Genomic DNA, 16,291 nt, shown 5'->3' on the forward strand with positions numbered 1-16,291 from the left:
TAAAAATACTTTGGACTAGTAGATTTTTTTGTAATTAATCACATAGTTTGTAACTTAGCATGGAACTCAAGTTCAAATCAAATGCCCCCAAATGCCCCAAATTTCCCCATTTAAAATGACCTAAGAAAGAAAGAAAGAAAGAAAGAGAGAGACAACGCAAAAAGGAAGAAAGGCAGAAATACTGACATGGGTTGGAAAAATCAGTAATCCTCCAGATAGAGTGTTTTTTTAATATTATCAAATGGCAGAACATGACATTAAAAAGCACTTGACACTGTTGACTAAGCAAATTAACAAGAATCTTTGAGTGAATGTTTGGTGAGCTTTGTTTACCAAACTATGAACCAAGCGTTTTCATGGCCTTTTGCCCCCTGTGGCTCATCATTTGAGAAATTCATTAAATGCATGCTGTGGTGCGGGATCAAGGGGAGCTTTCACTGATTATCCTGCCTTTACAGGTTGAGTTGAGCATGAAAATCTAAGCATAATAGGATGAGCTCTTTATGCATGCCAGATGAGATGGCTTCTTTTTTAAAAAAAAAAGTTTAGAAAAAGGTTTGGGATGTAGCGTAAACGATAAAGTGGACAGATGTGGAGCATGTTCGTTCTGTGCACATCATTTACCATTGATAACATTGCTAAAATCTGGGTTGCAGTCATATCATGGTAAGACGTTTTACTGTTCAGATTAAGATTAACAGTCAGAAGAGATCTGATAATACTTCATGGAATTCTTACTAAGACTGGGGCGTTGCCAGTGATGGGGAAGGTGTGCTTGTGTAAAGTCTAAATTAATGTCATAAGTGGACTACTCTTCTGAAATATTTTGTCAGTGGGGCTCACCCTTTGAGACACATTTATTAATATTGCTCAGAAATTCACAAATAGTGTATTGCTGGAAAATATTTTGTCTTTGAAAATATGACCAACAAAAGAACCTTCTTTGTGTGGAAAGAGAAAGAGGTGAAACTTGGTGGTCTGATCTAACGTATGGTGTGAGAACAGTCACCTTAAAGTGGTATTATGCATGTACCTGTACAGTGTCCACTGAGAGTCATTCTCAGGTTGGTGTGTTTTTTTCTTAACAGGCCGAACTGGTAATTCACTAAGCTCCATGCTGTCAGACCGAAGTTTAACTATAGTTACCTTAGAGACAAGAACAAGAATGAATGTTTTGTGTTCTGTGTGAAGAAACAAAAAAAATTTATAGGCGGGTTAGATGGTACATAAAATTAATATAAAAAAAAAACTAATTATATTAGAACAATCACTCTAATTAGCTGGATTAGAGTTAATTTTGTTCCATGATATTTGAAAAAGATGATCATGTTTTGGAAATTAATATTACATTTTGAGAGGACAGAGGTGCTCCAAATACACATCAAAAGAACTTTCCAGCATTCTGCTTCTACTTAAAACTTGCAAACATCAGTTAAAACTGAAACATTTTAAACACAGGTTTATTATCTGTGAGCTAAAAATATTTGTTTGTGCTGTCCGGGTCAACCAGAGGAGGATGGGTTTCTCTTACTGAGTCTTGGTTCCTTCCAAAGTTTCTTCCTCTTGGTGTGAGGAAGTTTTTCCTTACCAACCTGTATTTCTGTAAAGTATCTCTGTAAAGCTGCTTGTAACAACATTTGTTGTAAAAATCGCAATATAAATTAATGTTAATTGATTTGAACAAAAAAAATCTTTTTAAGACAGGTATTGTTGATTCTTGCATCCAACCATAAAATACCTACAAATGGGAACATTTGGTTCCCCCCAAAAAAAATTGTAAAGGAGATGCGAGTAGTGCGTGGATAGAACCTTTAAAATTAAACCCTAAATAAACATATTTACAAGGTCATCTTAAGCTGGTTCTTTATGGAATTAAAATTGTTCTTTTAAGGCATTACTCAATAAACCTTTTGTTGCACTTATTTTAGGAGTATAAATTACTGAGGAGCAAATGTTCATACACTTCAGCCATAAAAAGTTCTAACTGGCTGCATCTGATCCCTTATTCACACTGATCTGGTGATGAGGAGCTATAGTACGTGGACCACATAGACGGAACTGCTGAGAGCCTCCAGCAACAGTCTATAACAGGCTGCGACAGAGGATCAAAGCAAGACAGGTCGATTAGGGAGCTGGGCTTACAATCCCTGCACACCCCGCCTAACGCCCTCATCAAATTAGAGGGGCGCCTTTTGAAAAAGCCGACCTCTCTAAAAACAAAGGAAACATATTCGTGGAGAACAAAGAGATGGGCCGCTATCAAAGTGGAGCGTCGGAGACAGCCGTTTCTGCTTTTGTCAAGGTCATCGCTTTTCTTTTTCCTCTCAATTCTCTTGTTCTCACATCTCTGTTTGGTTCAAAGGGAAGTTAATGTCTCTGAAGACTTCGTTTCAGAAAAGAGCCTGGAGGTCCAGCGCAGTCTTAATAATGTCATCACAAACTTGTGTCAGCTAGCATTCTTCAAATGAGAGCCATTTTAAAAGACATTTCAGACCCTAATTTCTCCATAATAATAAGACAAAAGTGAAAAAAGAATAACAACATTTACTTATGTACCAAAAATGGGCTATTTGCAGAAATTAGGTTACAAATGGCAATTTACTTACTGATCCAGAGGTAAGCATGCATTAACTACATGATGATTCTTTTCTACCTCAGCATTAATAAAGTGGACCTCAGCCAGAAGAAGCAGGAGCTCTCTCTCTCTCCAGTATGTTTCATTCCTCCATGGTCCCCTTGGCTACTCCCTGCTGGCTCACCATTGCCGTTCAGCTCACCTGAAGGCTCTAGAACACAAAAATATACACCTGCTCAAATGAACTGGTGACAAAAGCCCTGTTTGGACTGGATTAGTTTCTAAATTAGTTTTGTCCTCTCCCAATTCACTATTTTCGTCATTTTAATGACCTGCCCACTCATGCATAGTAAAGATTACAGCGAAGTAATCTGTGAAATATCTGGGGCTTTTAGCCGATGCTCCAGGCAGGCTTACAATGCTAGAAATATGGGGGTAGTGTTGTACATGCAAAGAAATGGCTTTTTTTTACACCGTTAACAAGCTCAAAGTAGCTCCACACTTCTGTGGTAGAATAATAAGGGCCCTGACATTTAAAAAATTGTCTCTGAGAACTTCAAAAGTGCACAGTTAGTTTATGAAAAGACCATGAAGCAGTTCTCCAGGTTTCGCCACAATAATTCAGAGCTACCTTAAGCCTTGTTAATCAAGCTCTGTATTTCAGAATGCTGGGGGCAAATGGAGGTGGGTTATTCAACAAAAGTTCATAATTGTTATAATGTTTCACTACACTTCATGTCCATTTCACAAGTGATTTCTCCTTTAACATTTATCCCGTTGTAACTTGTAACTCTTGCTGTTCCACCTGCCATCATCATAGAGCAGACAGAAGCGGCATGCTGCCCTGCAAACATCCGACACCTGCTGCTTCCGTGCAACCTTCACCAGAGAGGCCCATAACCTCATCCTGCCACAAGAGTACATAAAAAAAAATCTCTATAATCAATTCAATAAGAGTAAGAAAAAAATCTTTACCAACAGTACTCAAGTTCATCAGTGGGGAAGAGAACATGAACAAACATTTTTAGAAAGTTTCTTTGTTTGAGTTTGGGTTATAATACATAATGTATGTTTCCTAGAGGATGGCTCTTCTTAATGGTATTTTTTCTCCATCCCTAAGCAGAACTGTTCAACGGTTCTGGCTATCTTAATGAGGTCCTAGCGGATTCAAGTTTATTAGAAAATGCTTCCTCGCATGTCCTTGACTATTCTTGACTATTCTTTCTGTCAGTACTGTGAGGTTCCAAGTGAAGAACTCTCATAACATCTATAATTAATTTTTTTTACAAAGCCTTATCTAGGGATGTGCACAGGCACAGATATCAACAACAATATCCTCATACCTCTCTCTATCATCTGTGCCTCCCTCCAGCCTGGCCAGATGTCCTTCTACCTTTTGGATACAGGTCAAGTGATGCTGGGCCTTGGCAGCAAGCTGCTCCACAGGGATATGGTGTCTTTTACCTGGAACAGAACAAAATTATGACAAAGGGCAACAAAGATGTTTTTCAGAAATTGTGAAAATATGACAAAAGTAACTTGTCATCAGTAGCATTATCAAAGAATTGGCATTTGTTGCTTCTGGACTCCCATACAGTTAGGAAGTGCAATCTGCCCTTTAAGCAACCCTTAAATACACATATATTCATTCTGATTATGAAGGTGGTAAATTATCTAGTAGTAGGGGTTGATATTTTAAGTCATTTTATTAATTGGTTCGCAAGCAGCTGGAAGCAAATATTGGAGAAAGGTAAAGTAATTTAGACTAGTGCTAGCTACAGTGTTATGTTACAGCATGCGAACATAAACTGTTATCAGTCACAACAGAAAAAAATATGTAGTAGCAACCAGCATAAAAAATATAAGGAAACATATTAGTCAGTTCGCTACAAATTATACATTGCTATTTGAACTTGACTTGTGCATGTTTGTGTAGGTTCACGGTCCTTAAACTTGCAGCTCAAGTAAGCGTTGAATCTGGAGAAAACAGGACTAAGCAGACAACTCAGTCTAGTGTTTTGAAATTTAGCTGGAGTAGCCATGTACATGCCTGTTGTGATTTAGCGTAATATTCCACTAAATGTCAAGTAGGTAGTTCAGACATTCCAATTCTTAAATTTACTAAATCACCATATCATGCAAATCTAGACATAACTGGTGAAAATTAGCATGGCGAATATAATATAAAGATTGCATGTCATAATGCATGTTCATGTGTTTCTGGCACATGCAGAACAAAACATAGTGTAGTGCTCAGTCTTGGCAGTGGTTTGGTTTAAATAATAGACACAGAGGTTAAATGTGTGTATATCTCAGCAGAGAGGCCACTACAATGTAACAACTTAAACATTACCACTCATCATTTATTCATCCCCCCCCACACACACTCTGTCTCTCTAGACACCAGCACTGCAGCTCTCACTTCAAACACCTTTTCTTCATTCTGCCCTTCTTGAATAATCTTGAATAATGGAATGGGTTGCAGCTGAGGTCTGGAGATTTTGACCCTCACAAGATACGCACACACACGCACGCACGCACGCACACACACACACACACACGCACGCACGCACACACACACGCACGCACGCACGCACGCACGCACGCACGCACGCACGCACGCACGCACGCACGCGCGCGCACACATTACTGTCAGACACAGGCACTGAAGAAGTGAAGCTCTTGTTGGGGTTAATAAACTTCAGAGAAGGGTGGTACTCTTGGGGCCTGAGAGAGCAGATGAGGCCAGAGATCAAACGAAACAGAGACCGGAGACATCTATCTGCCACTCAGAGGAAATGCAGAAAGAGGAGATGCCAGTGGGACTTGAGCTCCAGTTTGACTGGACTTGGTTTGAGCACTGGTGTGGAATGCACTACCATTTACAGCACCAAAAAGGAACATGACAGACAAATTTGTTCATATAATAATACCTTGCACAGCCTTGTCTGCATCCAGCACCATCTGGAAGGTGTCAGGTGCCAGGGCAGTTCCAGCACTAACCAGCATAGGACGCCACTTCTTTGTTGGCATACAGGCACTCCCTTCTTTTGCCTGTGAAACACAAAACTGATCTCAGCAGTGTCTCTACAGCCCCATTCCATTTATTGTATTCCACAGTTTGGATTTACACACTAACATCTTTATTAAAATGATGGTGGTCTGACCTGCTGGATAGGCACAGCAGCCTGGTCCTCTGGGCGAGTGGGGGTGTTGTAGAGGCTGGTGCGCAGCTGAAGGAGGTGCAGTGAGGATGACAGACGTTCCTGATGTTGGCCTCTCTCATCCAGGCGCAGGGCTGCGTGGAGATGTTTTAATGCAGGCTCCAGCCTGTCCTCTTTCTCCTCTATAGCAGCCAGCTCAGCTTGGACCTGACAGCGTATGTCCAACAACGTGCTGCACACACAAACACATACCAGGTACACATACAGTTACCTCCGAATTTCCATATGCCTGCAGATGAACAGAATGTCAGTTTAAACACTGATTTCTATATTACATATGATGAGTTAAATTTACTGCAGATAGCTGCTGAGGTGAGTTTTAACAGGCTTCAACCCTTCATTAAAATCACTAACATTCGATAAACTAATGTTAGCTGGATAAGTGTTAAAGTGACACTGTACTCTGTCCTCTTCAATAAAAATAAGTTATATTTTATAGTAACTACAGACTTCATTAAAATATATATATATTTTCTGAAAGACAAACAATAATTTCAGAGAGGTTTCTTGTTGAAAAATAGCCATTAGTTGCAGTCCTATTGTAATGTCAGAACAGCTATTGTGATGGTACTTCATTCTGATGTCATAATGGCCTTTGAGACAATACTCCATTGTGATGTTATAGTGGCGATTGTGATGGCATAGTGGAAATTGAGATGGTACTCTATTGTAATGTAATAGTGGCCATTGTGATGGTACTGCACAATGATGCATTACCAGGTTTACCTGGTTAGGTTAATGTGACATCCCGCCCTAATAATTATTCCACATATAATATCAATATCAGCTTCAAAAACACTGATATGTTTTTCTCCGTCTAGTTTTGCTAGAGCTCATTGACCTGCATTTTTTGTCCAGATAGTAGTAATGGTAGTAAAACAGTATTTATTTTTTTTTTTACATGCATACCTGTTGATGTCATCCAGTGCATGTGCAAGATTGAGCAGAGGTCTTTTGATGCTCCTCCGGAGGTTGTGCTGAAGAAGGGGCAGACAGCTGTTCCACTGAGCAGCACACACACACTGCGTCACCTCCCCTTCTCCTTCTCTCACTGCTCTCTGGAGCAGAGCTTCCAATCGCCCAAATACTGCAAGCTGGGCCTGAGTGAAGAAAACATATTCACACTTAATATAGTGCATTATGTACTGCCTACATATGCACAATAGCCAAACTAACATGAAACATTCATTTAATTTTCCGTACATACTCTATACACTTAAGGCAATTATGTGTTTCTCTATGTCTCAGCACAGATGTTGCCCTCTGTTGGCAGCATCAAGCACCCAGTATGGATTAACACCATCTGGAGCTCATCTGTGTTTTTGCTAAAAATACATCAGCCACATCTCACGTCACATATTAAGAAACACAAATTAGCACCTCCACACTGCTTTTGGTGTAGTCCTCGATGCGGCTGACCTGTCCCTTAAGGGTCAGCTCACACTCAACACACTCCAGCTTAATGCGCTGAGCAACAGTCTGTGTAGAAAATCGAACATAAAAAAGATTAATACAGTAAAAAAGCAATGACAATCTATCTGCCATGTCTGAAAGATCTTGGCAGGCAGTAAGGATCTGTCAATCCACTCACGGTGCCCTCTATAGCTTGTAGCTCCTTAAGGCAGCCTTCTGCAACCCTGTGCTCTTTCAGCTGCATACAGAAGAAGGCCAACTCCAACAGAAGCTCAATCCTATTAAAGCAGATATTTATCATGGGGTCATGACATTTACTTTTTTTTATGAAATTCAAAATGAGCCAATCTAAAGCTTACTTTATTGTGCTTATATATTATTAAAACACAGCCTGTACACAATTTTATCTGCGTTTTTAGTAGCAATACTGTATATACAAACTACTTGTTGGTTAATTATGTATAAGAATATACCACAGTAACAATCTAATGATAGTTTCATTTTAGTTTAATCTAATTTAATGATCTGGGATGGTCAGTTTCCCTAAAAGCACCATCAGCTTCTTCCTGATTAGTAAATGTTCTTTTTGATATTTAGTTTCTCACTAAGGGCTTCTTGATCAGCTCTTTTCAGAAATTATACCTGTGGATGTTTTTTCCAGATTTCCCACAGATAAACATTTTAAGTATTGTTTATCTTATGAGAAAACATTTTTAAAAAACTTTCCATTTGACAATACTCTTCATTATGGAAGTTTATAAATCTCCACAGGACTAATTATTGCCATATAAATAATACACTGCAAAAAATCCATTGGCAAAAACTAGATAAAAAAATTATGCAAATTAAGACAAATATTACATTACATTACATTACATTACATTTGGCAGACGCTTTTGTCCAAAGCGACTTAAAATAGTCAAGTACAATGTAAGATAAGTTTAAAGGTAAAACATCTTTGGATAGGGATAAAAGGAGGACAAAGGGGAGTAATAGGATGGAGGAGTGAAGGAGAGGAAGAAGGAAATGAGGTTAGAAGTAGTTAGTGTGTTAGAGGTGTTAAGAGAGTAAGTGCTCTTTGAAGAGCTCTGTCTTCAGGAGTTTCTTAAAGATAGCAAGAGATTCTCCTGATCTGGTAGTGGAAGGTAGTTTGTTCCAGCATTGGGGAACTCTGTATGAGAACAGTCTGGATTGCTTTGTGTGAATGTTTGGCAAAGCGAGGCGACGTTCACTGGAGGAGCGCAGCGGCCGGGAGGTAGCGTATGCCTTCAGGAGCGAGTGCAGGTAGGAAGGAGCCTGTTCTGTCATCACCTTGTAGGCGATTGTAAGAGCTTTGAATTTGATGCGAGCATCAACTGGTAGCCAATGGAGCTCAATGAGCAGCGGGGTGACATGTGCCCGTTTTGGCTGGTTGAAGACCAGACGTGCTGCTGCGTTCTGGATCATCTGGAGTGGTTTTACTACACAGGCCGGGAGGCCAGTTAGCGGGCCATTGCAGTAGTCGAGGCGTGAGATGACGACCGCTTGCACCAGGAGTTGGGTGGCCTGTTGCGTCAAGAACGGTCTAATTTTTCGGATGTTATAGAGCGCAAAGCGGCAGGACCGAGCAACTGAGGCCACATGGTGCGTGAAGGAGAGTTGGTATCAACCAGAACACCCAGGTTCCTAGCAACCTTTGTCGGTGAGAGAGAGAGAGAGTCGATACTTATAGAGAAGTTGTGTTGAAAAGATGGTTTTGCTGGTATAACCAGAAGTTCAGTCTTTGAGAGATTTAACTGAAGGTGATGCTCCTTCATCCATGAGGATATGTCAGAGAGACACTGCGATATCCGTGCAGAGATTGAGTGATCTTCAGGTGAGAACGACAGGTATAGCTGGGTGTCATCAGCAAAGCAATGGTAGGAAAATCCGTGTGAGCGGATAACCTGACCAAGAGAGGTGGTGTATATGGAGAAGAGAAGGGGTCCCAGTACCGAACCTTGGGGAACCCCAGTGGATAAGGAGCGGGCTGAGGACAGCTGTCCTTGCCACGACACCTTGAACGAGCACCCAGTGAGGTACGATCTGAACCATGACAGCACATTGTCTGCGATCCCCATGTTTGAGAGTATAGTTAGGAGGAAGTCATGGTTGACTGTGTCAAATGCGGCCGAGAGGTCCAGCAGAATGAGCACTGAGGACTGACCTGCAGCTCTGGCAGTTTTCAACGCTTCAGTCACAGACAACAGAGCCGTCTCGGTAGAGTGTCCTTTTTTGAACCCAGATTGGTTCTGGTCCAGAAGGTCATTCTGGGAGAGGAAGCCAGAGACCTGATTTAAAACAGCTCTTTCTAGTGTTTTAGAGAGAAAGGGTAGCAGTGAGACCGGTCTGTAGTTGTAAACCTGGGCGGGGTTGAGAGAAGGCTTTTTAAGCAGTGGTGTCACATGTGCTTGTTTGAAAGCAGTCGGGAATACACCAGAAGTTAAAGAGGCATTGATCGTGTGAGTGATAACCGGAATGATTGCAGGTGCGATAGTTTGCAGTAGGTTTGAAGGAATTGGGTCAAGCGGACACGTAGTAGGGCGGCTACGTGTTAGGAGAGCCAGTGTCTCGTTCTCAGTGAGAGGAGTGAACGAGGAGAAAGCAACGCCTTTGGTGGAGGGACACCGGGCAGTAGAGGATGCAGTAGGACTGCTACATTGTGCATCAGTAAACTGGTTGCTGATGGCCGCCACTTTGCCAGTAAAGAATGAGGCAAGTGTTTGAGCCGTAAGGCATGTAGCCGGAGGAGGAGGCGGAGGGTTGAGTAGTGATTTAAATGTAGCAAATAGTTTCCGGGAGTCTGTGAGAGAGCAGAATTTATTGTGATAAAATTCAGCTTTAGCAGTAGTGAGGTTGGCTGAAAAAGAAGCCAGGAGCAGTTGGTAATTGCTTAGGTCTGCTTGTTTTTGGGTTTTTTGCCATTTTCTTTCGGCAGCTCGGAGTTTGGAGCGTAGTTCCCTGAGTGTGTCATTTTTAAGCCATGGCTGCGGTTTGTTTGAGCTAATGGCTCGAGATGTAAGAGGACAGAGGTTGTCCAAACAGGAGCTTAGTGTGGATATATAATATATGTATATAAGGCAAAAAAATCTGCCAATGGGATAAGCAAAATTTTCTTAGTAAGATTTCCTACAAAAAGCAATGGCAAAGTCTCAAAATGTGTGAAGAAACACCTAAATCAAGCAAAAAAGTCACAAGAATCAGAATAACTTGATTGCTGATTGATTGTGCTTATTTTGAGTTCAAATGACTTAAAATAAGGTCCACATTCTAAGTAAGAACGATTAAGATAATTATCCCTAAAATAAGCAAAATAATCTAACACTTACAATGCTTAGTAAGACAAAAAGTCTTATCAGGGAAGAAAATAAGATTTATTGCCTTAAATTTAAAAAATTTTACTTGCTAAGATTTATTTTTTTGCATTCACCCCTGTGTGTACCCGTCCATAAATGTCTACACTACAGTCAAACCATGAAGTATCTGGTCTACCTGTCAGATGAAAGAATGAGGGAGCGGTCATCAGAATCAGGACTAGAACTGTAAGAAACGGGTGATTCAGCCTGGGATGACTGGCTCAGCAAGAGCAAAACCCCCTTCAGTTCAGCAGTTTCATTACTGACTTCACTCACTTCTGCAATGCAGGGGACACAGACAGACGGACAGATGGACAGACAGAAACATTGCAAATATATTACTATTCTTAGTGAGTCAGGGATAATTAAGTGACTGTGAAACAGTTTGGACAAAACCCTGAAAGTACAACATTTAAATATGAACAGTATATGACAGGAATGCTGACAGGGCATTAATGCTTAGATACTCAAAGATGTACAATGTGAATCAAAAGATGCCTCAAACTTTAGTTCCAGAATGGATAGCAAAAATTTAGATTTGTCACACACCCTGTGGGCTTTCTTCTAAAGGGTCAGAAACTAGCCCACACCACTTCATCAAAGGCAGAGGCCCTTTCAAACATTCTACAGAGGCTAGCAGAAATATTTATTCATACACTGGACAATAATACAAAGTAGGCACTTTCTTCATGTGGTGGCTTCTTTAAGAAAATCTTTAATAGGGGTGGACAATATAACCTGAAGATAATATTATGATATTTTTGCGATAATTATATTCTTGGCAATATGAATAAAACAGTTTGAAACAATATAACAGTTCCAAACATTCAATAGAAAGACATATGTAAACTTTGTCTAATTTGTAAACAACAGAAACATACTAAGAAACATTCTAAAAGAGTAATCTACCAAAATACTAAATTCTAAAATAGTAAATACTCCTAAATCTCTACAGTGTAGAAATATTTTAGAATATTGTATCATATAAACCCTCATGACAAAGAAAGGAAAAGGCCATAAATTCACTCACTGTTTAAGTTTCTGTATCTTGTAGATGACAAGTAATTTATGACTTCGTTTTCCTACAGTTTGGGAGGCATCTAGAAGATCATGGCGTACCTGGAAATCAGGTCAAAACACAGATTTTAAATGCTGTTGTCAAAACACTGAAAAATACATAAACCAACAGCAAACATTAGCTATTTCTTGTGAAAAATGGATTGCAGAAACTGTCAGAGTGTGAGGGGGCTCAGCTGTCCAAACAGGTTCTAATAAAAGGTGTCAACAGCGTAAAGACAAAGAGCAAATGATTTACCTGTATGGAGAAAATGTGCGGATATATTTCAGGTTTATGCGCTTCTATAAACTCAGAGGTGACCTTGGCAAAGGCAGCTGCCTCCTTGTGTTTCCCAGTATCCAACAGGCACTCAACAAGATGTCTAAACACAAATGTGAATCAGTGGCAGCTCTTACACGTCATTTAAAGATAACTACTGACTACTTAAGCAGGCTTTCTCAAAAACAATCAAAAAGTATTAAACTCAAGTTCTGTCTCTATTTGCCAAAACGGATCTGCTCAGTCAGACATGCAACGTGTCTTTAGTAAAACAGAACTAAAATAAAATCCTTCAGAAATTCATGGTTATATTATAAAAATAAAAACAATTAAGATAACACATTAAACCTGATAACATTTGCAGCTGTGATAGTAAAAATATTATAATTATTAATAATATATAAATTAAAATATTTGTTTATTTCGGGGTTCATACATATATATATATATGATGGACCGATCAGTGTTTTTGGGGCCGATGCCGATCGCCGATCGTCTTTCACCTCGATCGGCCGATCGCCGATACCGATCTTGGGCGGGGCCAAATGCCACACAGATGTCAGGCAAACCTGGTACAGATTCCCCTAATTACATCCACACCTAAGCAAACACTGTTAATTTACACTGATAGTAAATTAACAGAAGAGTGTTACTGACCAAAATAAACGCTTTTCAGGAGTGATATAAGTTATGTGTAAATATAAGACACCAGAATTTTTATATTTATATGCCAATACCGCAGGAATGTGTATCCCAACATCAACCACCTCACAGCCTGTTTTTCGGAGTTAGCTTACTGCTTAAAATAGGTCATATTTACTGTTAATATATAACTAATAATACATTATTTTATTAAGAACAATAGTAATCTAGAGCTGTTGTTCTTCCAGCTAGAGTTTAGATTGGGCTAAAAATCCAGCCTGCAGCGAGGGCGTGAATCACTTATCTAACCAGCCTGTACTGATTTCTGTCCCCTCCCCAATAATCCTTTCAATAACCTCTAATAGACTTTAATAGTCTTCAGTAGCCTTCTAAAGTCTTACCTGGCAGCTGTGTTCACTAAACCGCGTAGTTATAAACATTCTGAGGTGAGCAGCGCGCAAACTGAGCGGAACTGCGGCTTCCTCAGCGCGTCCAGTATAAACCGATACGGAGTGAAGGAGCTGGAGTGTGAGCACACAGAAACTGCAGTGAGGAGCGAAAACTTATGCATATCCAGCTCTAAAAACACTGACTATAGTCCCCTGCTGTTGTTAGCTTGTGCGCTAACTAGCTTCGTGACTGATGCCGCTGTTTGCTGCTGAGCTTGTGAGCTAACCCAGCTCTGTGACCGCTCCTGAGGTTAGCTGCTGTAGAGAGCGGTATTATCCAGTTATTGTGGTTAAATCGTTTTTCTTTTCATTGCGAGGCGCATTAGTCCTACATATGAACTGCAGAAACTGTAAAAACCCTCCAGACTGACTGAGCTTTGCCTGTAGCCCGTGGCTGGGCTGTAGCTCTGTGACTGAGTGAAGACAGCAGGGCTTGTGCTCTGCTACTGCAGCTCCGACTAGTGGTTGGATGAAAAACTGCAGCTTCCTGTGAGTGAGCAGTTTCTATTGTATTATATTTTCTATATTTATATCAGTGGCGATTGCTCTAAGACTGCAAGGGAAGCTCAGTTTCCCCTAAAATGTAAAAAAAATAAGTGATTAAATATATACTATTTTGTGTACATGTCACTGATTAAATATGCGCTACACCGCGCTGAACTTAGTTCAGAATCAGCTTCTTATCACTGGTAACGTCGCGGCTTTCCTCTCACTCATTCCCACAGCGCTGCTTTAAACAGTGCGGACGCTGAGCGTCCACCGAGCTCAATAGCGGAGCAAAGCGCGCGGCGAAACGAGACGAGTCATTGGATAAATGCTGGGCTTTGTCCCGCCCATCGGACGCTCAGCGTCTCTGGGGGTCTATGGAGCAGTGGGCTGGCCTCGGCCGGCCCGGACGCTCAGCTTCTGCATGATGATTGGATGATCTGTCTGAGGCGGAGTCCCTTCTTGATTGACAGCGAAATGAGCGAATCAGCGATATTTTAGTGTAAAACTCGTGATGGGAGTATTTTCATGGTTGAACCTGAGACTTTCCTAATCCTTATAGCGGCATTTTCTTTGATAAAAATACTAATATTGTGTTATCATTAAAAAATAATTTAAATAATTTAAATTAATAAAGGGATTATTTAAGGAAATTAAAACTTTCCAAAAAGGAACTAAATTTATCTGCATTTTTTTCCTTTACCAACTTTAAAGATTTTGCGTAATGTTTTTTTTTACTGATCATTTTATGTTTATTCATGTCATAGCGTCTTTTTTATGTAATTGTTCAATGTAAAGAATGGGTACCTTTTTGTTGTGTAGTGAAAACTAATGTAAAAAAATAAATAAATAATGCGTTTTGTTTACAAAAAAAAAAAAAAACATCTCAGGGAGAGGAGAATTTTTGTATAAATAAAACTACATATGTTAAGATGTAGGCCGAAATTGAGCTTCCCCTCCTTGAAAGACCAGCATCCACCACTGATTTATATATATATAAAAATCCATTTTTTGTTAAATATGGATAGACATGCAGAAATTTTTGTTAAACATTTGTTAAAACAAGTTTAGAATACTGTTAGTTTAACAAAAATATTGTAAATATGAAGCTAACTTCTGCTCTCTTGTGGACAAATTATTCTACTAAACTACACATGAACATGCACTTTAGACAATTTTAAAAACATCTAGGCTAATTTTATATTTTAATTGTTAACAGAAATTAGATAAAGCCCCATTTTTTGTATTGATTTTTTTATATTTCCACAAGACTTCTTGAACCTCTTTTAAACGTTCAGATTAAAAATGGAGATCTGCAAGCTCTCACAGCATAAGTTCAGCCCGCCAAGCGTAATCGGGCTCCAGCACTGCCTCCAGAGCGCTGACCACCTGTGAGAGAGAGCAGACCAGGTGCTGCCACTGGCCAGGTCGCAGGAATGCACACACAGTCTGGAAGTACAGGAGCGATGCATTGAAGACCAGAAAGTGGTACCTGCAAAGCAAAGAGAGAGACAGAGTGATGAGCAGAAGAAACAGAAAGGGCGGGGGTTGAGAGAGATAGAGAGAAAAAGACAAGAAGAAAATACAGTGAAGAAAAGCCAGAGAGAGGGACAGAGAAGCAAGTCATGCCAAGACAGTGATGTGAATAAAATATTCAGACTTTGTTTTCCCAAAAGCTGCCGAGTGAGCATCACTTTGAACACTTTCTAACAGTTAAGATTATCTTTACACAGTGCTGCTTTTGGGACACTGAAACCAGTTTTATTATTCAGGGCTGCTGCTACTGGGAAAACCCCGTCTGATTTTTCTGAACATCTCAATTTTCGCCCTGTGGTGACCTTAAGTCTGGGTTCATGCAAATAGCCTTAAAATGAGCCACAGGAGTGATGTGGATCCAAAGGGGAATCATCAAACCAAAAAAGGGGTTGAAGACTCTATTTGAGGGCTAATTTATTCACCAGGGAGCTTCACGCACATTAGCATGCTCCACATCCAATATGTTTTAGCTTGGATAGGGGCTATACACTTTTAAAGCAGACCCAAATCAGTAATTTGTTATCCATCAAAGATGAAATGGAAGTTCACAACAGATCTCCTCAACTTAACATGCATGAACTGCAGAAATTGTCAAGGCTGTTTGTTTGTAATGACTTTTTTCTGCACTTTTTACTAGGGATATCACAATACTAGAAATATGGTAGGTGGTACCAACACCTCTAAAATTATTTGATGTAAGATGCCAATTCCGCAACTTCTGCAAAAGATAAAAACAATAAAAAATAATATACTATCTTACCTTTTTGTTCAGTAACAGCTGTGGGATGGAGACTTTTAATTTATATATTAATATAATAATAATATATAATAATAATTGTATTTATGTACAGTCACATATTCCAGATGCAATTTTCAAAAAAATTCTATGCTATTCTATGCCATCATATGTCTTGATTTGATATGTACATATTAACACAAAAATACTATTTCCATTAATTCACAATCCTGCTGCACAGAAGCAGAACAGTCCATCCTTTTTCATTTTTCCAGCAAACCAGCGACAGTTACAGTGACATCATCACACTACCCCCTATGACTTGTTGTGTTCATTATGGGCAAAAGGCTCCTGCTGAGCAGTACCTCACTTGTCTCTCTCGATAACTAACAAATGACAGGAACAGCAACACAGGATTTATTTTAATCTGGAATATTCTAATATTTAGTGAGTAGACAGGTCAAATGTTTTTGACACTTTGATGTGCATTTGTGGTTGTGAAAGAGAAATCTCCAGCAGC

At 39.8% G+C, this 16,291-nt stretch overlaps 1 protein-coding gene across 1 annotated transcript in view; it reads right to left on the minus strand.

Annotated features, from left to right (window-relative positions):
* LOC103043622 (cilia- and flagella-associated protein 46) overlaps nt 1–16,291 on the minus strand; it is a 38,421-nt gene that overhangs the window by 17,901 nt on the left and 4,229 nt on the right. The window contains 15 exon segments of the mRNA XM_049480967.1: nt 1,034–1,146; nt 2,654–2,703; nt 2,745–2,750; nt 3,343–3,482; nt 3,919–4,039; nt 5,509–5,629; nt 5,743–5,971; nt 6,709–6,899; nt 7,180–7,278; nt 7,391–7,490; nt 10,723–10,864; nt 10,961–10,983; nt 11,617–11,705; nt 11,902–12,025; nt 14,827–14,991. Of these exon segments, the coding sequence (XP_049336924.1) occupies nt 1,034–1,146; nt 2,654–2,703; nt 2,745–2,750; nt 3,343–3,482; nt 3,919–4,039; nt 5,509–5,629; nt 5,743–5,971; nt 6,709–6,899; nt 7,180–7,278; nt 7,391–7,490; nt 10,723–10,864; nt 10,961–10,983; nt 11,617–11,705; nt 11,902–12,025; nt 14,827–14,991 (1,713 nt within the window).

Source organism: Astyanax mexicanus, chromosome 7, assembly GCF_023375975.1.
Source record: "Astyanax mexicanus isolate ESR-SI-001 chromosome 7, AstMex3_surface, whole genome shotgun sequence".
Classification (NCBI taxonomy): domain Eukaryota; kingdom Metazoa; phylum Chordata; class Actinopteri; order Characiformes; family Acestrorhamphidae; genus Astyanax; species Astyanax mexicanus.